The following is a 25,227-nucleotide window of genomic DNA, read 5'->3' on the forward strand; positions in this document are numbered from 1 at the left end:
TACCACCAGGGACACCTGAGTGACTCACTGCCTGACACGCAGAGCAGGAGCACTCTGTTCTGAAGGCTTTAAACTTAACAGGCTGATTTTCCAGCTTTAGAAGCTTAGACAGCACAAAAGTTCAAGCTCCTTTCCTCCCCTGTCTCCAAGATTCAGCAAAAGCACACAATGAAAAGGAAGATGAGAACAGGTAATAGGTTAAGGCTTTTGTTCCCTCTCTGCTGTGATGTGGGGACAGAAGAGATTAGCTCTCTGACTGATGCACCTGCTCCAGTTGCCAGGGAATGCTCATTTTCAGTTCATGCAGAGCTGGAGATTTTCTAAATGCCTCCATGGATTGGACTTGTCAGTCTCAGCCATCCAAGAGCTGCCTGTTTGCTGCCTCAGAGCAGCTGTGAAGCAGCCCCTACATCAGGAGGGCAGCTTCCCTGCAGCCACACCAGTCTGTAACCTCTGCTGCCTTATCCTGAGTGCAGCTCTGAACTCACGGGAGAGACACTGAAGTGGATTAAGTCACTGTTTCATGGCATACTCTGGCTTTTAGAAGGCTCCTATCGTGCCCCCAGCAGAGATGTTTCATCGAGCAGAAGGCCTTAAGAAGCTGATGGAAAGGACTTAGGAATCAAAGGGACAATCAAGATACAATCAGACTGGGAGCCCTTCAAGGGGAGAGGGCTGGGGGATGGATGCCAGCTTTACACTTTTGTGAAATTAGAGCCCTGGTGTTTGTGATGGTAATAAACTCATCTATATAACAAAGAATGATGTTGTTAACATCAGATGTTGCCTTTGCTGCACACTGAAGCAGAAGTTAGACTGAAAGGAGAATTTGGTAAATGATGTTTGTTGAAGGCAGTATGGGGCTAACAGGCATTCCAGCCTTGGGCAGCTGAAATAGTCATTCTTTCCTCTCGCACCACTTTGCTTCCACACAAAATCCCTTCTAACTTCAGCTTTTACTCAAGCTCTACAAACAGTGGCACGGTCCAACAGCCTGCATACCCTGCCAGTGAAGCATCTCACTAACCAAAACACATTCGGATCACTTTTCCTGAATCCTAGTCTGAAACAAAGCAACACGTGAGAAATGAAATTAATTTGGATGTATTCCTCCCTATTGAATAAATAGTCATATAGGGAGGAACCAAAATGCTGGCTCAGAAACTCCCGAGCTTATTTCCTTGCTTTTATTCTGAAAGCAAAAGAGGCATTTCCATGGCATCAAGCAGATGGCTGAAATAAGCATCTTTCCTATATCAAGCTCCATGTGGAAGCTTAGAATCTATGTAAGGTACGAAAAAGCTACAAGCTGGAGAAAGGAGGGGGTGGGGATGAAGGAAGAAGGAGGAGGAAAAGACGGGGGGTGGAGAGTAACACTGGAGAGCAGCAGTGGTCCAGCCCCTCCGAATCTGAAAAGCATCACAGAAGCCTCTGGATAAAGACCAGCTTCAGGAGCAAGGCTAGGAGACAGGATTTCTGCTCAGTGATAAAACATGGTGAGTAGAATTTTTGTGATCTGCCTTGTTTGCTCTGGTGCAATGGCATTTCTTTTGCTCTGACACTCACAGTGACTCTGAGTGAGTATTATTTTGGGATGAGTGCTTGTTTTTGAAGCATTGCTTTCTAGTTCTTTTTCCACACATCTGGCAAGTCTGTGCCTGTATTTATAAAAATAACCCATCTCCTTTTAAAGCAATAAATTACTGAGGACAGTCAAAGCTGTCAGAATTAACTCTTTGCTGTTTGGTACCAACAGGCTGCTGGTCAGGGCAAGAAAAAAAAAGCCCTGTTTCCTTCTCAGGTATGCAGTGGAAATTTCTGCTCTGCTGCTTTCTCTTAGCAATAGTGATGATGGGAAAGCTCCCTGCGCAGGAGTTAAAGCTGCCCTTTTACATGATGTCATTGGAACATTTCAAGCCAGTCACGTTTCTTCCAGCCTCAGGTATTGAAGAAAACTGAGTGAGGGGTGCAGAGGTTTTGTCAGAGAAGGAGCCTCCTTTTGTCGTGGGCTCAGCCTCCTTCTGCCCTGCCACACACCCTGTGCCTCGCTGGGGGATGCTGTGGGTGTTTCAGATGGGGCTGGGGGATGCTGTGGGTGTTTCAGATGGGGCTGGGGGATGCTGTGGGTGTTTCAGATGGGGCTGGGGGGATGCTGTGGGTGTTTCAGATGGGGCTGGGGGATGCTGTGGGTGTTTCAGATGGGGCTGGGGGATGCTGTGGGTGTTTCAGATGGGGCTGGGGGATGCTGTGGGTGCTTCAGATGGGGCTGGGAGATGCTGTGGGTACCCTAGATGGGGCTGGAGGATGTTGTGGGTGCTCCAGATGGGGCTGGGGAATGCTGTGGGTACTCCAGTTGGGGCTGGAGGATGCTGTGGGTGCCCCAGTTGGGGCTGGGGGATGCTGTGGGTGCTCCAGTTGGGGCTGGGGGGATGCTGTGGGTGCCCCAGTTGGGGCTGGGGGATGCTGTGGGTGCCCCAGTTGGGGCTGGGGGAAGCACTGGGTGCTGCTGTGCCCCCAGGAATCCCTCCTGTCAGCAAGCAGCAGGACAGTGTGCTGGGAGTAGAAACATGGTTTATTTTACTATGAAAAATCCTGAGCTCCAGAAACATTTGTCAGGGCTTAAAGGAAGGTTCAGACTTCCCTATAGCACACTGCTAATAAGATTAAGCATTTAACTACACATATTTCTAGTATTCTGCTGGGGAGTGTAAGATTTTACTTTGTGTGCTCAGTGGAATGAGGGTTGAATTAAAAACACACCAATGTGCTTTTTGCTGGTTCTTTATGAGAAAGCCGTTGCCTGACCTAAATGTATATGCAAATAATTAGGCATTCTGAGTTACCCGAGAGAGAGAAATGATTAAGGGGAATGATAAGATACAAGGATGGTGAGAGGAGTACTCCTAAGGAGAGGCACGATCTCAATGCAGGTTTGTGTGTCACACAGGCGCCTTTAAAAATAAACATTCTGCTCTTTCCTGAATCACGACTGTCCCTGATTACATCCTCCATCCTTTCCACCCTGTTCTTTTCTTTTCTAATGGAGATGAGATAGTAGCAGGGTAATCAGTTTAAGGGAGAAGATGAGCCCTGCTTTAAAATCCTCTTTGGTTTTTTACCAGAAGAACCGTTTCGTTTATTTTCTCGCTAGAAACAGTGTTACAATAACTGCCTTGAGGATATCGCTACCCTCTGGCAAGGGAGACGTATTCTGCCCTGCAATTAAAAATCTAATTAACAGAATGGAATATGTGTTCATGATTAGTAGTACGTATTTCCATTATTAACTTTCATCTTCTCAGATAAAGAGTTAATATTTTTGCCTGTAAATAAACAGTCTTATTCCAAAAATCTCCCCCTGCCACACACTTTACTGGGAGCACCAGCTGTTCCTTATGCACTGCTAATTGATTAGATACTAAAGATTAAAATTAGTGTTGTTCACTGACTTTAAAAGTAGCTGTGGCTTTCACCACCTCATGTTTGCTTGTTTTTGTATTTTGGGACTTCCAACTGGTGGACAGTAAAAATCTTCCTGAGGTTAAGAATTGGAGAAGCCTCCCAGAGTGCTCTGTTCCTTTCCCCTTTCACATTACATGCTTTATCAAGAAATATTTTTAAAAATTTTCATCTTAAAATGCATAAATCTGAAGCTTAATATATATCCATGGTCCCAAACCAGAGAGATGCTTTCAGGAAATTTAATTATGCTACAATTTCTGATGGAAAAGCAGGGTAACATTTTCAAAGGTACCTCTGATACTCTGCATCTTGATTGATAGGAAGCCACTTGTGGAAAAGGGATTTTGGACTCAATCCAAACTTGTAACCAAAAACACAAAAGCAGTACAATGAGAGGTTTTTCCTTATTTTTGAATTAAAATGCCTAAAAGACTATTCAGTGTTTATCAAATTTTTCATTTAATAAAAGGAAAATGCTTGGAAGGAGCTGAAATTCAGATGCTAAGTGACACGCAGAACTCTGCTTAGTGAGAGACAGCAAGGCACCATCTCCACAACCTGCCAATTGTAAGAGTGAGATAATTGGAAAGAAAGAACACTCCTATCTCCCCTTCAAAATGACTGTATTCTGAATTTCACCTATTTCTATCTCCAAGAGAGATGATTGTATATAAATTACACAACAAACAAGCAAGGAAGAGAGGTCCAAGCTGGATAGCTGATAAGATTTTGGAATAAATAAACCCCAATTACACTTTTCTCTGCTTGAGCAAAATTATTTTTGAGCCAAACTTGCCAAAGCTGGAGACTTTATCTAAATTTCCTCCTTGTAATAGTATTATTTCTATCCATTCAGCCTCACTGAAACAGATACTTCTACCTTGCCAGGAGGATGCTATTCCTAGAATTACATGCAAGAGGACTGATATTTTACCTTTTCTTTGAAGATAACCTAAACAAACCTTTCTACTGTGTTATAAGATAGCAAAATATAACAATTTTGACCCAGCCAAAAACCCCAAGCAAGGCTGTCTCTCACATTCCACCACAGAGGGAAATTTGTAGATGGCTGGCAGAAAGTGTTGGGGCCATGGACAGAGGCAAATGTGATCCCTCTTTGACTCACATGGCAAATAGGTGGACAATTTGAATCCTGCCTCCACCCCTTTTCCTAATGAATACCTGGTTCCATTATACCACTCTTTGGCTCTTGTATGTTGGACCTAGGGAGGATTTAGGCCACCTGAATATGGCTCTTATTAACCAGAACAGTTACCTAACTCAGTCTTGCTCAGGTCCTCATAACCCAGATCCAGAAGCAATTGCTTTGATTGTCCTAAAATCAAACCTCCTCAGCCCACAGGAATGTGCTCATCTTTCCATTCTAAAACTTTCATTTACTTTTAGATGAATCACAGACACAGTAAAAACCTCCTGGTTTTGTGAAAAGGCTGTGACACACCCTGCACAGATGGTATATGTCTGAGCATGAAGTATCTCTGCATTTTATGAGCAACATTATCCAAATTTAAAAGAAAACCTTATTTCCATTACAGTATCAGCCTCAAATCCAGATCTAGTTGTCTGCTTAGACACCTGTGAAATCCTAAAAGTGAGCAGCTGGTCTGATCAAGCCAGATTAAAATACTGAGTACTGTGTATGGGAAGCCTCAATGCTGCTGCTACCCCCAACCTTATTGTAAAACCACATTGTACAACTAAACATTACATTGTACATTGTAAAAAAATTGTACAACTAAACTGTAGCCCAGTGTAAGATTTAAGGGTGTCCTCCATTTAAACACATTCCATAAGCAATTTTGCAGATAGTAAAAAACCATCTTGTTATTAATGAAGAAAACGTTGGGACTCTCAGTACACTGACTGTTTGTTTCCACAGGTTTCTGTTCTTTACAGTGACTTCTAATTGCAAATTGTATTTCCTTTGCAAAGATGGAAATGAGGCCCTCTGATATCTTTTATCCCTGTGGAAGAAGTGATATCCTGCAATTCCAAGAGAAGAATAATTAAAAGAACAGAGAGAAGCACTAGTGTAGCTGAGTGCATGGGTCAAGAAATCCCAGAAAAATGTACTATGTTTTAAATGCCTGTAATAATTTTTCATAGAATTGTGATTTAGCTTTACATAACCACTGGAGGGTAACTTTCCCTTACAGCACTTTAATCTGTTTCTAACTTCACTGGTACAGCTTCCAGGGATAGAGATGGAACTTGTGTCCCTGCAGAGACCAAAAAAAAGGCATCATAATATAAACCATTACAACCAAAAGGGCTAAAGGTATTAATAGATATAGAATGAGAGAATTATCACATAAATATTTCTGGTCTATTTTAGGAAAGAAGTACATTGATAGATTACATCACTTGAGTACGAAGAGGAACTCAGAGTAAGGGAAGTTACAAAACAGCATCTAAGATGAATGTTTTAAAAAATCTGCAGACTCTGGTGGTCTGTCCTGATGAGCCCTCAAAGAGTTGACTGAGGAGGTCCTCCCTTTCTTTTGTTCATTTTAAGTAACATTTTTAATGGGGAAGTTTTACAAAGCCTTAGAATAAGCAGGATGACACAATGAACTAGATACTAAGTCTGGCATGGATCCTGAGGGAGTATTAGAAATAGAATACATAGGAATAAATAGTAACATTAAATAATTAGAATACAAAACTGGTGATTATATATAGTAGGTATTTAAGAAACCCAACAAACCAAACCACAAAATTCCCACAAAACCAAAACAACAGCTAACACTTTTTTCCTCATGAGAAGAAACTGAAAAGACATCATCAGCTACCATCAGTATATCTTACATTATTATACTACAGATATTCTCAGTAAAAATGTTACTTGGGCCATTTTGGTTTTCCAGATAAAACTGTTCATCTAATCCATATTAAAAAAAAAAAAAAAGACAGAAGAACAAGCCTTGAAGTTTTTAAACCCAGTTATCAAACTGGTCATCCCTTGTGTTTCTTATCAAGGAGATGCAATTCAGATCAAACATGACTTTATTCCAAAGATTATCTAATTTCCTAAATTCTTGGCTTTAATACGTTTCATACTTGACTGTAAATAAATCCATCCCTAATAGCTTTTTTAATGCATCTGCAAAAAAGTTCCCAAGTCTGCAATATCCTACAAAAGTGACCTTTGCTTAATACTCAGAATGGGCAGAGACAGCTGCAGGACTTCAAAGAGTCCTACATAACATTGTTGTAAGGCTGGCACTTTCCAATGTCACAGACTTCTGAGGAGCATCAGGGACACCAAGGACTGAGATGTCAGACACTCTATTCCTGGGATATTAATAACTGGCCTTGCATCAGCTGTTTCTGATTGTTTTCACAACCCTGCTGGAGTTCTGCATGCTGAATTGCTTGTTGATCACACCTTGCTTTTCAGAAGAGGAGTGGAATCGTGTCCCAGTGACCTATTTCTAAATATGCAAAACAAGTTTCCTGCAGCATCAGTGAACTCCAGATACCTGACAGGGGAGTAAAATGTTTACTGGCTTTCATTAAGAATGTTCTGTAACACTCACATGTAGTGCCAAGTGCAAATGAATGTGCCAACATCTCAACCACACTGATAGATGCCCATCTATGACTACCCACCACGTTTCCACCACATGTCAAATATTCACACTTTGCCCATATGCTCTCTGCCTTTTGTCACTGACCTACATTTATTTGTAAATATTGCTAATCACCTGTTAGTTTGCAGCTTCTATAAAAAAGGGGCTGTCACTGATCTGCCTGCTGGAGAAGTGCTCCCAAGTACACAGTCCCACATCTGGTGAGGTACTGGTACTGGTACATCTGGGTCAGTGTGGCTGTTCCAGCAAGGCCTGGCAACTGGAAATCTTCTGGAGGCTACAGACAGCTGCTATAGTTCCAAACAGACTGAAGACTGCCCTAAGTTCTATTTTAGGAGTGCAAAGCCTAGGCTTGGTGCTGAATTTAAAATCTCATGTTCAGTGTCTCCAATTGTTTAGTTATGTCTAACCAATTCAAAACAAGATAAATCATTAAATGAGGTTTCATTCAGGAGAGATCCAAGAATGTTCTTTCAAGAAGAGGACTTAGAGTTATTGTGCTGTTTCCCACCAAGTAAAAATCTGGTTGCTCCAACATTCCTGACCTACCTTTATGGAACTTCATTGACTTACTCAATGTTCAAGTTGATGCATGACAAGAAAGGATCAGATCTTTATAGGAAAAACTGCCAGAAAACTGAAAGTGACATGGCTAAAATAATTAATGACTAATTAGATTTATGAAAACATAAAACATGTTCAATACTAAACTATATGGGCAGAGACTGAAACTGGCATTGATACAGGTACGAGAGTATTTTTAGAAATAGCTAATCAATGCACAGTGCAGACTCAATGTGGCAATGTTTCTATACTGGTCTTTGTAAATTTGAGTGACACTTTTGTCATGACTAACAATGATTTTCAATGTGGCATTTTTGATTTTTGACAATAAAAGTAGCAGTGTAGAAAATGATATATTATGCTCAGAGGGGAGCAAAATCAGTAATTCAGTCTCTGCATGCTTCCAGGATAGTACCAAGGTTTATGGATTTCCTATTCACAGATAAGGATTATTTCAATATAAAGTGAGTGCAATGTATTGAAGGTTTGATCCATTTTCTCAGGAGATTTCTCAGCTTTAGACCTTTAGATCTTTGTCCTCCTCTGCTGCCTACCTGATACACACATTTGCATGTTGAAGTTTCTCAGGCATTGTTTTTTTTTGATGCCTTTTCTACCTTCAGAACAGGACCTTTACCTTGTTAAAAACCATCCTGAAGTCCTAATCCTCAATGCAAATCTGTTCATTTCTAACAGACAAAATGTTCTCTGAGCCTCAACTACCAACCCATAATGTGCACTGTTTCTCCATGTTGAATCTTCCAGCCAACACACTTTTAGTTTCACTCAATCTGTTTCTCATGCAGTACCACGACTCAGTGATAGAAATGTCTGATGGCAGAGAAGCTCAGTTTTACAATGCTTAGTGTCCCTTCCTTTGTTCTCCAGTTGCTTTCAAAATTTACAAGTGCTACCCACCAACCTCACAATAGTTGTGTTCCAATGTTTTCTTTACAGAAACAGATGTGAGGAAGCAGCATGGAGCTCAAGAGAGGAAAGACCTTCATAAAATCCAGCGTGCAACATGAGAAAGTGCCACCAGTGCATACAGGTCCTGCCAACAAAGATGAGATGGGCAAAGACAAAAAGGCAGCTCTGGAGGGAAACCAAAATGTGCCTGAAGTCCAGCTGGCATGTTTGGCCACACACAAGAACTACAGATTTTCGACCAGAGCAGCAAGGAATGGAGCTGGTGGTCACAACCTAGAAAAATCATCTAGCTCCTCCTACAAGCTTGTAAGGAAGAGTAAAACCCATGACTGTGTTGCTGAGGCAGACAAAGCAGAGCACTGCAGCCCCAGCAGCAGGGCTTGTGAGGAGGGTTTTTCTGGAAAGGGCAAGGGCAGACTTGTCAATAGCATCAGCTTTTCAGGGATGTCCAGCTCCAGCAGTAAGAAGGAGTGTGTGGTCAGCCCCAGCCAGTCTGCATGCAGCAGTCAGATGATCGATTACAGGAATTTTGTGCCACAGATGCCTTTTGTACCAGCTGTTGCAAAAACCATTCCCAGGAAGAGGATTTCCCTCAAGAGATCTAAGAAAGGGCTCAGAGATATATTTCATATAAGAAAAAATAAACCAGACAGCCTCTCATTTCTGGTGGAGAAAGACAAGAACCTGTCCTCTCCAGGCTGCAAGAGTGAGTTGTCTGGACGTCTTGCAAAGTATCTTTTCAAAACGGGAGAAACCTGTGCAGCTGATTGCTTGTCACAGGACTGCTCAGACAGTGAACTGCAGTCTGACTCCTCCTACGACTACTGCAGTGCCCTGTGTGAAGATGTTGCCTCTCTGAAGAGCTTTGACTCCCTCACGGGCTGTGGGGAAATCTTTGCTGATGAGAGCTCTGCTCACCTGGAGCTGGAGAACAGCAAAGACCTTCTGCTGAGGCGAAGCAAGCACAAAGACAGCCCTGGCATGGGCTCCTTCCAAGGTGGGGTGGAGCAGCTGGCCTCTCCTGGCCAGAATGAGACAGCAGAGTTTGCAAAGTTTTGGGACAACATCAACAGATCAGTAAGGCTGCATCAGAGTGCTCTGTTTGAAAAGAAGTTACTGAAGATACCCAGTTCTGACACAGAAAAGGATAGAAGTCAGGCTGCTGTACCAGTCACAGACTCCCAGGTATCACCTGATAAAGAAGGTGACAATTCCAAAGACAGCTCCACAGAAACAGAAACACCGAAAAGTGAAAACCAGGAATCCACATCCACGAGTGATGAAGGCTATTATGATTCGTTCTCTCCTGGCCAGGATGATGAACTGAAGGAAGCTCAGACCCCTGGTGTCCCAGGTAGATTTCCAAGAGACAGCTACAGTGGAGATGCCCTTTATGAACTCTTCTATGACCCAAATGAAGTCAAAGTAAACCCTATCCTTGATGATGACTTGTGTGCCTCTGAAAGTGTTTCAGAGCAAGCCATTGAAATCCCTTTGTCCATTTACAGCTTTCATGTTGGAGCTGAGGAGAACATGGCTTCCCAACCAACTCTAGACATCATTAGCCAGGGATTTTTCCACAGCACATGGAAAGGCAAAGAATGTTTGCTAAAGCTCTGTGATACTGAGCTTTCACTGACCATGGGGATAATAAACTGGCTACGAAAACACTCGGGACTCATCTCCTCCCCTGACTCTCTTCCGAGCCCTCAATCACAGCCAGAAAAGTCTAATGATTCATTGACCCTGCCCAGTCACAGTCCACAGCAGAAAGGGAGCACAGAAGCTCAGCAGGAGACATCAGGCAAGGGTGAATCTAATAATTTAAATGTACATGTACCTTTGGAAGAAAGTAAACATGCAAGCCAGGCCTCTTCAGTAGACATTGCTGGAAGACACCACAACCTAGACTCCTGCCTGAACACATCTGATCTGGATTTCCAAGGAAGAGAAGGGAGTCACCAGAAGGACTTATCTACAGTGCCTGAGACTGTGGAAACCACCAGATCATCAAGTCATGCACCACAATCACAGGCCAACAGAGACAATCTGCAGACATCTTCAAATGAGAATGAGAAGGTACCAATTTCATTGGAATGTGAGGCATCCAGAGATAAAACCCCACTGCCAGAAAAGCTGAACAGAGAGAGTGGCTCCCAGAGCTCTGAAAATCCTTCATTAGATGATAATCACGAAGTAGAATCATGTTACTCCTACAAGACTGCTGCGACCTCACTCCGAGATCCCCTTGAGAGGGAAGACAGAAATAAACCAATGTATCACTCTCTCTCTATTTCCTGTGACAAACCACTGCAGCCTCTGACCCTCAATCACTTCCAGAGCTACATGAGCCCCACACCAACAGAGAGCAGCACTAACATAGTGCAGCTCCTAGAGCACTGTGTAACACAGGTGGCATCATTAAAAATCAGCTATGAAAACAAGCACCTGGAAGACAAATACATCGGGAATGAAATGAACAGTATCATTCATAAGATGTCTCAGTACAAAAACAAATTGTTGTTGCAAAATGAATGCAGCTGCATTGCTCAAATTCCCGAATATCCCAGTATTCCTAGCACAAACCAATACAACTATGAAACAAGTTTCCAATCTACCAGCCTGTATCATTTGAAGCAAAATGGGGAGCAAATTTGCTCTGAAGATCAGAAAAGTAGAGCAAAAATCCTAGATGAGGTTACTCAAAGCAAAATGAATTTTGAATATGCCCAGCTGAATAATCAAGCACTCTCCTATTTAAAGGACTTTGGTCTCAGTCCAAGTGACTCTGGCCCTGAGACATCTCTTAGTAGACCAACATTTTTACCTCTCTTTAACTCTGTCTGCCCAGACATAGCTGGTACCTTCTCACAGGGCTCACACAGCACGGCTGTCTGTCTGTCTGACTCGCTGCAGCTTGAGGAGGACAAACAGTGCAGCCCAGGGCCCTGGAACTGTGCAGAGAGCCCCTGCCATGGCCTGGCTGCAGCGACTGCTCTGTCCCCTCTCCTAGAGGCAGTGGCCTGGGATACAGCAGTGACAGCCAGGAATCACCAGTGACACACTTGCATGGAGAAGGTGAGTGTTTAGGGGAAGGGTGAAATTTAATGTGAAACAATTCAATCTGTTCCCTTTTCACAGAGGGACCCTCAACAGCAGTGGAGGTTGAGGGATTCAGGGTCTGTCATTTTTGCAGGGGGTCACAAGAGAAAACCAGGGATCTGCAGTGTGAAATCACAGTGCAGATGTGCCCTGTCCTGCAGGTGCACACATATGGTGTGCTCTCAAGCACAGGGGAAAGGCCACAGTGCTGTGCTGGTGCTCCTAGGGGCACCAAAAGGATGGTCCCCCTTCCCAACCTGAAGGGTTTCTTCAGAAGGTGCAGTTGGTCTCTGCCCGAACTGTGCCGTGGCAGAGCAAGACCTGAAGCCAAGGCATTCTCCACATGCAAGGCTTGACAGGCTTCTCAAGAGAGGGATTACAGGGTCTGTGCTGCACCTCAAGCATCTTAAAATGCTTCAGCCACACTCACATAGCATAAGGACAGCCAGAATTTGCCGTGTGACATAGGGTAAGAAACACCTTTGCTGCAAACCAGAAACTGCTGAAGCACACAGAGATTGTGCTGGTTCAGGTTTGCCTGTCACATGAGGCTTTAGGCATTGTCTGTACTGAGAGTTCTAACTCTGTGCCAGCTGAGAAATCCTCTGGCCTCCAGCTGCTGAGAGGAATTTTTTGTACAAGTATGAACCTTGGGTAAATTCTGTGTCATGTGCCCTGCCAAATCTGACAGGTTGGCTGAACTCTGCCCAGCCTTGGCTCTGAGAAGGCCCCTCTGGAGGTGGTGGAAGACAAAGAGGAGGCTGCAGCAAGGGCCAGGACAGAGAACAGCTGTCTATTGTCTATTATGGAACAGCTCACTATTGAATAGAAGAATACAGGGAACACAACATTTCTCTGGCTCTTGCTGCTCTCAGCAGTGTGACTGCTTTGTGGTGATCTCTAAAGGCTTCCCAAGCAGCACAAAGAGAAAAGGACAATGTTTCTCGCTGTGTGAGGCAAGAACACCCTTCCATTTTCAAGTCTGGGTAGATTCAGCCACCCTATTTACACTTTTCTCTTTACATCATTGTGACAATGACTTGCCCACTAACGAGTCTCCCATTGCAGAGAGGGATATTTTTCATGGGTCTGCATGAAGTTAAGAGCCAGAGACTGTCAATCTTCCATACCCTTAACAAACACATTGTTTAGTAAATTCAACACATTGTTGAATTTACTGTTCATCAGTAAATTACGTCTTTCTCAACTGAAAGGAGTGATCTTGTTTTTTCTTTTTCATTTTTTGTTGTAAACAATGCTGCATTTGTGGCGGTTCTGCTGATTAGCTACTCATCTGCTTGTGTCACCTGAACTTTTTAGCAGAATTTGCCATCCAAGGACATACCTTAGTCCTTAGAACTACTCATCTCTTTCAGATATTTCTGAAATTATAAACTGAGTACAGATGAGGCGAGCTTTGTGCTTATAGCTAGTATATGTATGGAACCAGGACTAGGCACAGCTTCTTGGGTTAGAAGAACAGATCAATGTATGCATTGGCCTGATATTTTTATTTTGCTGCGAATATTAATCCACAGGGTACTGCTAGGAATATCCCTGGCTTTGCAGGCTAGGAATGCAAAGAGATTCTAATTTTGAGGAGTGGAATGATAGAAACAGAGAAGGGAGCTGTGTGGCTGTCAGGAGTGGTAACAGACTGAACAAGACATAACACAAGCAGACATTACTGGGCTTGGGGCACATTCTTTGCATTGTATCAAGTGGCAGCTGCTGTGTGCCACCACGTGCCAGCACTGACAATACCTGCCACGGCAGCAATGTGACCAGCTCATGCTTTCACCTGAGTCCCAGAGAAAAGACAATTCAAGCTTTTCTCCAAGAGGGAACTGCTGATTTTTTGGTAAAAGTTTCTTGGACAATAAAATTAATGAAATTTTAGAATATAGATGGGATTTATGTATTCATAAAGTGACTTTGAGGACTGGGCTCATTTTAAGGAATCATTTAACAACGAGGTTGCTGTTTGTTACAGTCTTTTACAGAAAAAGAATTTAGACAATAGTTCAAACGTAATTTAAAGAGCTGGCTGTGGGGACAAATACAGACACTGGTGTGTGATTGGGTTTTCCTACCTGATATTTTCTTGCCTGCCCACATAAACAGATGGCCTACAGGTTTGCCAGAAATTTTAAATCTTTGTGAAGATGACTCAGGAGCTTTGCCTCAGTCATGGGGGTGGTAGTGCAGGAGAGGCAGTGTACAAACATGGTGTCACCTCTGAATCCATGGAGACAGACAGCCCTGAGAACACTCCTACGCTGGACATGACTCTGCAAACTACGAGAGCTTAGACACAAAGAATGCTCTAAAATGCCACCCCTGGGAGCTGTGACACAAGTGACAGATCCAGAGGTGGCTCCTGCTTTGTCCCTCAGAACAAATGATCCTGCCATGGACTCCCAGGTCTGAGCTGAAGGAGATGGCAAGAAGAACACCTTTCTTGCCGTTTGTTGCAGGGCAGAGGAAAAGCCTTTATCAAAAGCAATTAAAATCTCCAGGTTTTGTCAGTCCATCTCAACATATCCCAGGACCCACAGTAACAAACGAGTCCATCCTCTCTGCTCCAAAAGGTGTGCAGTGTTCCCCTAGGCCATACCTGGTCTCTTGGGCTTTGCTACTTGTGTCTGTGCTCATCAGGACTGTGAGGAAGAATGGTACAAGAAATTCCAGTCACAGCTCCTCTTCCATTTCTCCTTTCCCTGGCCTTTTAGAGAGAAATTTGCAAATACCTTGTGTCTGAGCTCCCCAGGAACCTCAGGCATCCTCATATGGGAATATGGAAAGCTCATGTAGAGAGCAGGAATTACAGATAAAAGATGCAATGAAAAGTATAATTTTCATTCTTCAGGATCTAAAGGTTAGGACTTAGGAAGTGAATGCAGTCCAACCCCTGAATACAGAGAGGATTCATAGATCTGTACATTCATGGATCATAGAAAAAAAGCTGCAGAAGTTTGTGATTTCCAAACCACCATTTTTTTATCAGGAAACTTCATATTCAGAAAGGAAGCACAGTCCTCAAGCAGTGCATTGGGAGGTCTTTTCCTGACTCTTAAAACCCCTGGAGCTGACCAAACAGACAACACTGGATGTCATAGCAATTGGGCACATGTAGAACAAAACGCTCTCTGCAAACAGCAGCATTTCAGACCACTGAGCCATTTCTACCACTTAATGGGGTTTGAACTGCATCTTCCATTAACTGGTAGATGTGGCAGAGCAACAAAACCACTTGTGCCCCCAACAATATGTGCTCACTTCATTCAAACGCTGAACTGCCACATTATGCACCAGTTGAAGATTTTGGATGTGTTTCAGTGATAGCCCTGAAAGGAGTGCATTGCAATATGCTCGCCCTCAGGTCAGAAAAAAATACATAACTGTCAATCAAACAGAGATTGCTATAATAGATAGAGCAGCTACAGATAAAAGAGGATAACATTGCATGTGTGATTGCTGTTATCAAGGAACTGAGATTCAGAAGCAGATAAAATACAGCCTAGGCAGTGCAAAGTGAGAGAAGAATGTGTATCTGATCCTCACCAACTGAAGGGCTACTCATGGTCCAGGCAATTCCTGTAATGCGTTTTATTCTCTCCTGGTTCAGCTCCACTCCCTCTCTCTTAAATAAGGTTGTATTTCTCCCAGACAGATAATTTCTCTATCTGATAGGCATAGAGAAGGCAGACTGCAATATTTGGATTTGATAAAAAGGAAAAGCAGAATGAAGTTTCATCTGCATATAGGCAATTTTCTGCTCAAGTAGGGTGTTATTTCCCAAAATGGTCAGAGAGGTACCTAAAGAGGTGACAAAAGAAAGGCAGGACCTGTGTGCACACAGCAGGAAAAGTGTATGGCAGCTTTTGCAGTCTGGTGTAAGAAATCCTCCTATTTCCATGCTCCCTCCATGGCAGAGTAAAGGGATGGTCTCTCAAGTCACACATGATGAAATGTAACAAGAATACTGCACAGAGACAGCCAGCACATTTTCTGCTCTGGAAATGCCTCTGGCTCTGAAATACACACCTGTATAAAGTCAGTTACCCAGACCATGTTGCAGTGGGTATTGAAATCTCATCTGACAGCCCACTGGCCACACACACACTCCTGTTCAGACAAATGCATCACAAGGTACAAACGTTCTGTTTGTCACACGTGGTACCATGGAAGCGAAGAGCAGGGAGACAGAGGTGACAGGTCACTGCCTCTGCTAATACACTAAAATGTTAGTCACCATGTGCCCAGATACTTGGGCTAAATGCTAAATTAAACGATTTTCTCCTTCATTAAACACTCTTGCTTCTGGACTTGGCTTTGTCTCACTGCACTGTCTTCATGGTACTTTGTCAATGCTCATTTTACCCAAAATCCAAATTCTATCAGGAGAAAGAAATGTTATTGCCAGTGTACTTGCTAGAGGAGGGTTTTTCCACACAGTTATCAGCACGGATAGTCTCTAAAATGCCAGATGCACTATAATATGTTTCATTTTAAAACTGAAGAAATTGATTTGCTGCCTTACCCGCTATTGCAGCAGGATGGTTTCCATGGATACAGCCTTATAGGGACTCTATTTTCCCCCTGTTGACAACAGTACAGAAAGCTAAATTCTCATCTTCACTGCACCAGCATAAATTTGAAGCTAGGGCAATGAGTCCCAGATTTAACCCTGAGAGCAGAAGTTGGCTTCCAGTCTCCTTCAACCTTGAATTTGAGATTTCCAAGGGGATAGGAATGGAGGGAAAAAAGAAAAAGAACAGCAGCATGGTCTGAGGGACAGGACATATAGAACATATAGTGCAACTGTATGAGAAATGGGGAGGAGTCAAGGCGGAATGCAAACATACTAACTGCTCATTCAGAGGCTTGGTGCCTTGTCTGACATTTAAGTGCAAAAATACAAGTCAGATTTGGACTACAGAAGTTTGGCTATAGAATTATGAAATTGGGCCCTTTTTGTTTAAACGAATCAGTTACCATTCTGAAGAAAACCTGCTTCACTTCAGGTCAGGAAGGCAGAAGAGTGGGCAGAGGGGGAAAGTGAGAGTCTTGTATCCAGAGCAGGCTGCTTCTTTCACACAGGAGAGAATCTGGACCCCTCTGGAATGCAGTCATGGAGAAACTGAATACAAAGGACAACCTCACCTTGAGAATGGGCTGTAAGAGTCTGATGGCATTTATACTCACAAGCCAGCAAGTACAAAAAGAGTAGACTGAAGAGCCTGGTAACCTCAGCTTTTTGGATATCAAGTGTAAAATATTTTGTTCCATTTCCTCCATCAGAAAATGCAGAGGGGCAGGAACAGAGCCCTCCAGAAAACTCTGCATTCTACCTCTGCCAATGGGCTGCAGTAGGTGTTTGGAAAAGGAGTGTCAGAAACAGGGCAAACAGAGAATTTAGAAACCTGAAATAATCATTCTCGTATCTTCTGGCAACCAGCACTCTCTGAGCTAGACCTTGGCTGCTCCTGGGTGTCTGAGTTTAATGCTCCCTTTTCCAAATGCCCTTAAGCGTAGGAACTTCAAAGTCTTTTAATTTCTATTATAAACCTTTCATAGTTTAATGTCTTTAAGGCACGTCTTAAAATCTGGTGTCTTTTGTGCTATACTTAGCAGTTTTGCTTTGCAAAACTTACAAAATATTCCTTTTGAATTTTCTTCTTTTCTGACACCTATTCATTCCTAAAACAGGCACTGTCCCTTTTGTGGTCTAGCAACACTGGGTACATTACAGAGTTTCTGTGATTCAGGGCAGAGGCCATGCCTCAGTACCTAAGTCTGGGGTCTCTGTAAATGAAGACAGATTTCAGAGAGATGGAAAGCACAGAACTCCCCAGCATCAATAGATTTTCTGCATTTTTCTAAAAAAACAAACAAACAAGCTCGACCTGAAAACAACAAGAAGAAAACCCAAAACTCCAAACCCAAACAGATAATTTTAAATCTGGCTAAATTAAGAGCAAAAAAATTGACCATCCAGTGAAAGGCATAAAGACCATTGTCATGAGCACGGGAGCACTGGGAGCCTGCACTGTTTTAATGAAGTGCCCAAAATGAACACAGTTCCCCATCAGATCTTATGGAAGGCTGCCCTGTTTTAAATAAACTCCCCTATTGGTCAGTTCTTCCAGAAAGATTGGACTGTACACTTCTGGTGTGGCAACTTTCTTCTGTCACTCCAATCATGGGGACTGCATCTCTTTTGCATTTGAAGGTGAGAAAGATATTCACAGTTCTTGGACAGAAATAGAATTCAGAAGAGAGAGACACAAAGAAGTGCTGTATGTTGGGGTTTTCTTGTGGAGTAAGACAATATTCTGAGCTTCTCTCTTCATGCATGTGGCAGGCCTGCTCAGGGAAAGCTTTAAAAGATCTTGTAGCACTTAATAGTAGTGTCAGCCAGGGATGATAACTGCACAAATGACACCAAGGTACTACAGCCAGCAATTTCTCTCTTCCCACAATCAGCTACCCTCCACTTTGGGGTGATTATATTATCCAAAGGGAAACTGTCAGTCTGCAGGTCAAGATACAGGAAAGATTACTGGAGAACCATAAACAGGAAGGTCCTCTTTATCTTATAGAGAGCAAAGAGGGGTTTTTTCTCCATCTGCTCTTCACTAGTCTTCTCCAACTGTAATAGTTTCCTTTCCAAATCTATTTCTTTTCCCGTTCATGACAATTTTCCATTTAACTTGCTCCAGACAGGTTCAGCTCTTGCCTATCACATTCTATCACATCCCATATTCTGCTCCCTCTTGGAGACTGAAGCTACCTCAGAACTCTTTTCCCTTTCCCATATGCCTGTGAAGCTGTCACTTCCTGGCAGCTCATTCCCCCTACCAGACAATTCTCCCCACCTTCAGGAGCCTGGACACCCCTCTTCAGGTAAATCCTGCAAATGCCAGCCAAGCTCTGCTTAAGTCCCCAGAACTTGGGTTCTGTGCTTTGCTCACACTGCACAGGGCAGACAGGCACTGAAGGACATGGGAGGATCACAACCTGTGGCCAGGCAGGATTAAGGGATTTTGACACTCCCCACAACCCCTTTATGTTTCTCCACCTCACAGCCAACAGAGGGGAAAGAATCAAGTCAGACTTTGGGTCTGTGATACACAACCAGAGAGCTGCAGAGAAATCAATGACAAGAGAAACTCTGTCTGACTTCAGCAGGATGGAGAGGGATCCTGATTTACAGCAGCAAACATGAGGCAAAGAGCCTGCATCAGAAATTTTCACACCTCCAGCTTTTCAAAGAGGCTGTGTCCTCTGCTTTCAGCTGCACTTTTAGGAAAAATCTGATTGGGTGTTAGCCTTAATTAACCCTAATGCAGTTGCAGTTCTGAAAAAAGGGAAGGTTGTATTTTACTCAAATGGGGCTTCTCAGCAGCAGAAAAAAACACTGAGGAAAAGGAGCAGCTCTTCCTCCTGTGTACTTCAATAGAGGATGCTGCAATTTATGGCTCTTGGAGAAATAAAAGCTCAATTTCCCTTCCTTAGCTATTCTGTCTTCCCTTGAACATACAGGCAAGTAGGGTTGTGCCTGAAAAAAGCACTAAGTAGACTGTTGCTATAGCAACCAACTCTGAAACCCATTTATAATAAAGATGGTGGTCTAACCACCCCAAAAATACATCCTGCAAACCCCCCAGGTTTGTTGCTTCCCAAATAACAACTGTGTGTTTTTACAGTGAGTCCATCTGAGTAGGGCAAGGTTGGTTAAGTGAGATTGCAGGAGTGATTATGTCTTTGGAAGTAGTTTGTTTCTGAGATAGCAAAAGGATGCCAGGAAACAGCAGGGTTGCAATGCAAGGCACTTTTTTTTGGCTAGATTTCTTAAAGCTTCAATCAATAACAAGCTAGTACTTGAATCATCTCAGCTCTCAAAAGTACTCTTCAACTATAATCTGTACAAATTTGAATAATACTTAAAAATTTAAAAATGCCTTCAGCTTTTTTTTCCCCCCACAATTCAAAACCTGTTTTACATTAAAATCATGCACTAAAATTAATTAATATTTTTTGTGTTAGAAAAGGGTATGTTAGTTTTCCCATTAGTGTTTCCTAAAGGTGATGAGAGCTAAACTGTATGATTAAATGCAATCCTTGAAACATAAATTAAGAATGAATGAGGTTATTTTTAAAATGACATTTGTTGCTAAGGGTCGTATAATGTGAATGATAGAAACATGAAGGTTTTATGAGATTTTATAGATATAAATATATGAACAGACACTTAAAAGGAAGATTTCTCTCTATTGCTCCCTTGACCTCTGAACTTCACATTTTATATTATTAAAGATAAATATACTCTACTCACCAGTCTATCTAGAAACTGTAATGCCCTCGACCTACAGTGGTTCAATAAAATAGCCCTCCACCTCTGCAAACATAAAATGCTGGAGCAGCCTACTGTTTCTAAAGTAAGACTAATGTCTCTTGCAGCATGATGCAAACTTACTCAATTAAAGGGCCATTAAGGTCTTAAATATTAAAAAAAATATCCAGATACAAACCGGGCTTTGAAAAGAAGTCCAGAGCTCAGGCAACGTTCATTTAACTGAAATTAAATATAATCAAGTCTAAATGTAGAATGTTTATACTTCAATTTTCCTGCTTCTTTTTTGTTTTCTTGAGAAAATGCTTTTTTTTTTTTTCCTCTCTGTTTCCTCAATGATTTAATCAACCATGGTTTAACATTTTATAGACCAGTCCTACCCTCAGAACCATGAACTGCAAACCGCTGCTCTGCAGTGTACTTTCAAAAATTCTGGATTTCATGGTCAGAAAAGAAAGGTTCCACCTTTCTAATCCCCTTCCAATAAAAAATGATTCTTTCCAGCTTGGGTTTACCCCTTATCAGCCACCACTATCTGCCACAACATCATTCCCATCCTGCTGCTCCTCCCTGTGCCTTAACTGTGTTGTAGGGAAGCTGTTTTTTTTTTTGCAAGGCCAAATCCTGTATCTCATTTTTAGCCTAACAACTAGTAAACACAATTAGCAATTTTTATTGATTGAAACTGATAGGATACTGCTCTCAGTACCTGTGGGATTTGGTCAGACATCAATTTCACTTACTGCCATCACGTATGTGCTCATGTGAGCCACACTGTGCTCTATTTCCCAGACCAGCAGGGTGGCATTTTCCCCTGCACTGAAATGTGACCCGTGTCAGGAGCTGTGCTGGCTCCCTTGATTTGGTAAAGTGAAAATGAACAAATCTGTAATTGCATTAACTATTATTGGATACTATTATTGCCTTAATCCTGAGTAGCAATGTGACCTCAGATGTGTTTTGGATTCTCTAAAGACAAACAATTGAACTTCCAAATTGCCCACACAGGCAAAACACAAACAACCCCCCAAAACAAAAACCAACCAACCAACCAAACCCCACAACCCTAAAAACAACTCACACCCCAGTTCCTCCATTCCTTTGTCTAATATTATACCTTACAGTCTATCAAAACGAATGGAAAGTGAGGCAACTCAAATGAATGTACATAAATCATCTGGTTACACATAAACTATAATTACAATTTTTCATCTAGAAAACACAAAAATCTTTATGCTGAACGTCAAGATTGAATAATAAATAATCACACTTACCCATTTTATACACTTCAAGCTTTGGAGATAAATTCTTGTACGGCACAACCAGTTTTCTGTAGAATTGTACTGTAAAAGTAGCTACTTTTATGCAGTAGTTACTGTTCTAAAAGTATCTAATGCCCCCCAGAACAGGCTTGAGGATTAAGGGCAGGAGAGCACCAGAACAGCTTTGGGTTTTGGTTGGTTGAGGGATTTTGGCAGCAAAGTAAATAAAAGGCAGCGTATATTTCAAATGGAAGTGAAACTACAGTTCCAGACACATATACCAACTGGACTGAGAAACTTACAATGTTAAAAATGCTGTGATAGACAGGAATATGTGTAGAATTAAATTTGTAGTTCTCAAACATCCACACTATTTGATCAAGCAAGGCAGTAAATTCTAATGTTAAAACCCCCTATTCTCTAAAACTATTTTAATGAATTATCCAAGATTCAAGCAAATTAAATATTGTGCTTTTCATTTTAGTAGCTGAGTTTCTCTTCACCTGTGCTGAGCACCAGGCAAGCCAGCAGTGAGTGATCAGCAAAGGCAGGACACAGTCCCTGCAAGCCAGCACCCCTTGGCTTGTGCAGGATGCACACTGTACACCAGCTGGCCTTTTTGGCAAACCAGGAGGCCACATTGAATTTGGACTGAATTTGGCCACGCTGAGTTTGGAAATGGAGGTGGTGGCCAAACCTGTGCTAAGCTGCACTTACTGTAGCTGAGCTGACTAAGGCAGGAAGTTAAAGGAAGGTTGCAACCTGTGTAATCTTAAAAAAGGCAGTGAAGATTTTTATGAAGCACTGGTAGCTGGGAAAACATTGGCAACAGACTAAGCAGCACGAGTTGGCTACAGGCACTTCTTTGGTTAGACTCCTCAAGGTCACACACCTCTGTCCTGCATATGCCCAGGACACACACACAGACTGTGTATGACAGCTGGTCCCCCTCAGCCAACAAAACTTCTGCTTTTGGGCTCCATAGATTTCTTCATGTGATGATCTCCATGATCTGGGCTTTTCAGTGGGCTGGGAACACTTGGATAGTGAAAAGGCCCAAGAAAATATGGGCTTTTGTGAGAGCACTGTAGTAGGACCAAACATTTTTTGCATGGATGAGCTTCCATCTGGCTTGGCCTGCTGGAGCAGCTGAGAACCACAAGCCAAGGTTCTGGGAGAGCAGGACACCAGACACAGCACATTCCCACGGATTTGCACTGTGAGGCACCTTAGCCAGCCCTGTGTGTGCAGCCTGCTTAATCCTCACTCCACGGATCACGGAGCACGGACGCTCCCTGCACATCCAGCTCTGAGTGCACGCAGGGATTTGCTGGGAAGCATTGCTCCCTGCAGAGCACAGGCCCTGCAGTGTCCTCTCACATTCCCTGCTCACAATCTGCTTCAGTGCCCAGCCATGCCATTGCTGGCCATGCTGGGCTGCCTGGGGGATGGACTGGGCATGGACTCTGGCCCAGCAGTCCCAGTGCTCCAAGCAGCCCAATTGTTTTGTCACCGGGGCCAGTTCTATTAATAACTGCACTGTTATCACTGGCATTTCTGATGGGATGCTCCATGTCCTGAAAGAATGAACGCTGCACGTAGCTTCCAATTAGCTGGGAAATATTTTCTGGTTCTTTGCCTAGAAGGACAGAGACAACAGTAGCATTGTTAGCAATGAACTGCCACCTCCTAATGTTGAGTTACAAGAATTAGTGGGTTACTAAACCACCACTGACATTCTTTTATTATTTTTTAATTACCCATGAAGCTTTTAAAAAATGCTATTAGAAGAATACTTAAAATTATCAGAAATTGGGAGAGTATGTATTTAGAATAGATGAGTTTATTTGCACTTCTATGACACCAAAGTATTGTTAAGTAAAAAAAGGGACAACATTCCGAAATATATTTTAGACTGGCTTCCTCACTGTTCCGCAAAAAAACAGTTCAGAAAAGCATATATTTTTAAAAAAAAACTGCCTTTAGGCAATTGTAGACCCTGAGCATCCTCCATCGGGATATGATGCCAAATTTTCTTCCTTCTATTCCTCAGACTTAACCTCTTCACAATCCTGTGCTACTGCCCTGCTTCTGCCTCCTCTTTCAGCTTTCTTAGCCCTGGTTCCTTTCTGCAGGGAAGGGAAGAGATGCAGACCTGAAGACCTTTTTGCTGCTCCCAGGGAAGAGGCTGCAGAGAGAACACTTCATTATCCACCTCCCCCTGTCTTTGTTTGTGTGCTGTTTGGCCACTAAGCAACAAGACTTCAGGAAGGTCTTCCAGGAAGGGACTTCCAGACCATGTCCTGCTGCTGCTGCTGCATCTGCTCTCCTCTACTGTGTCTCTAGACAAGCAGAGAGAGTGAAGCAGAGACAGTGTCTCACCTTCAGTCTGACCAGAGGCATTGTTGTCACCATCCTGATTTTATTTAATCAGCTCAGGAAATCTATAGAAAGCATTCTGTATTGAATGAGAATTCATGTGGCAATCATGCACAGCATAGGGATCAATAAACTTCCCCTAGCAGCAATTTATCACTCAGTGTATCACACAGCAATCCACTGGGTGCTATAACTGAAGGCACAAAAATTTAGAGTGAGCAAAATACAGTGATGAATAATGTCTCAGTACAAACCACTTCAGAGGTGGAAAAAAATCCTACCATGAAGGCAGCTTTCTCTAGCACCCAGAAAGAAAAACTTTAATTCAGTTAAGACCTAACTATTAGTAAAATAAGTGACACAAATACTAAAAACCTTGTTTTACTGTGCTTTCTGAGAGGAGTTTCCTGACTTTTTGGAGGAACTAGTTACTTAGTCTACAGTAACATAAATATTCAAAGCAGCATAATCCGCTGAAAAATCTACTAAGTTATTGACACACAGAATATTTCTTTGTGTTTTTGAGGCATACCTGCTCAGAGAGAATAAAAAAAATATGTGTTCATCCAAAAAAATCAGAAAAGTTCATCCCTGTAACTTTTTTCTTCACATTTCCACTTGTGCAATTCCAATATTAGAGTACAGAAAAAAATAATGGGTAAAGTCCCATTATTAAAACAATTTGCCAATATTTCAGGAATGCTTTCAAATTTCCCTTTCATTAATTGGCAGAACGAGTCATTTCCCCAGGTTTAACTGAGAAGTGGAGATTTCTCCATTGAGTTATTTATTGGGCTATTAAGTGGTGCTACTTCTGCTTCTTTAGGAAAACTCAGTTCTACTTTCCAGTGACCACTATTTGATCGCTCTTCTTAAAAGTTTGAACATTTAAATATGTTATTGGTAACAGGTTAAACTCCCTTCTACTGGACCGTGCTGAAGATCAACCCAATGTTAGAGAAAAGCATAAACTGATCAATGCTGGATAACCACAGATCTGCTTTTGCCTAAAGATCAGGCTTTTCTTCACAGTCTCTCAAGATGGGAAGAGGTCACTGGTGGGACTGATTTCTGGTTTGCACTCCACTTCCAAATACTTCTAATGTGGCAACTCTGAATCAGTTTCTAACTTGGCATTATATCTTAACTGCACTTCGGTGAAAATAAATGCCTGAGAGTATTTGAGAGTATATGAAGCACACTGCATGTAGTCCTTCACTGATTTCTCAAAGTCTTGTGTGTTTTATGCCATGGGAGCTAACTAAAACCAAAATCTTCGTGTTTTTATCACAGTTCCAGGTTTGGAAAACATCTATCATATCAATAAGGTTCACTTCAAAGAATAGCAAAGTATGAAGGCTTAGACTCAATTTGTAGCACAAAAAAACCCCCAAACCAAAACAAAAAGCCACAAACAAACAAACCAGAAAAAAAATCCCAGAAATGACAAGATTCTGAAATTTCTTCCTAGTAATTCCCAAGGCTGAACTCGCACGTTCCATAATTGAAGAATAATTCCGAGTTGTTTTGTTCTCATAAATGAGAGAGGAAGAGA

The 25,227-nt window shown here is 42.3% G+C and overlaps 1 protein-coding gene across 2 annotated transcripts in view; it reads left to right on the forward strand.

The window, feature by feature from the left end:
- Positions 1–1,347: 1,347 nt before the first annotated feature.
- Positions 1,348–25,227, forward strand: part of AMER3 (APC membrane recruitment protein 3) — a 41,735-nt gene continuing 17,855 nt past the window's right edge. The window contains exons 1-3 of one of the 2 annotated variants that reach the window (XM_088170535.1): positions 1,348–1,496; positions 8,598–11,648; positions 23,429–24,852. In XM_088170535.1, the coding sequence (XP_088026661.1) occupies positions 8,619–11,630 (3,012 nt within the window). In that variant the 5' untranslated portion in view covers positions 1,348–1,496; positions 8,598–8,618 and the 3' untranslated portion in view covers positions 11,631–11,648; positions 23,429–24,852. Of the gene's footprint in view, positions 1,497–8,597; positions 11,649–23,428; positions 24,853–25,227 lie in introns of those variants that run through there. The other variant, XM_088170534.1, reaches the window with a different exon arrangement.

The sequence above is a fragment of the Sturnus vulgaris genome, chromosome 10, assembly GCF_052056855.1.
Source record: "Sturnus vulgaris isolate bStuVul1 chromosome 10, bStuVul1.hap1, whole genome shotgun sequence".
In the NCBI taxonomy this organism is placed as follows: domain Eukaryota; kingdom Metazoa; phylum Chordata; class Aves; order Passeriformes; family Sturnidae; genus Sturnus; species Sturnus vulgaris.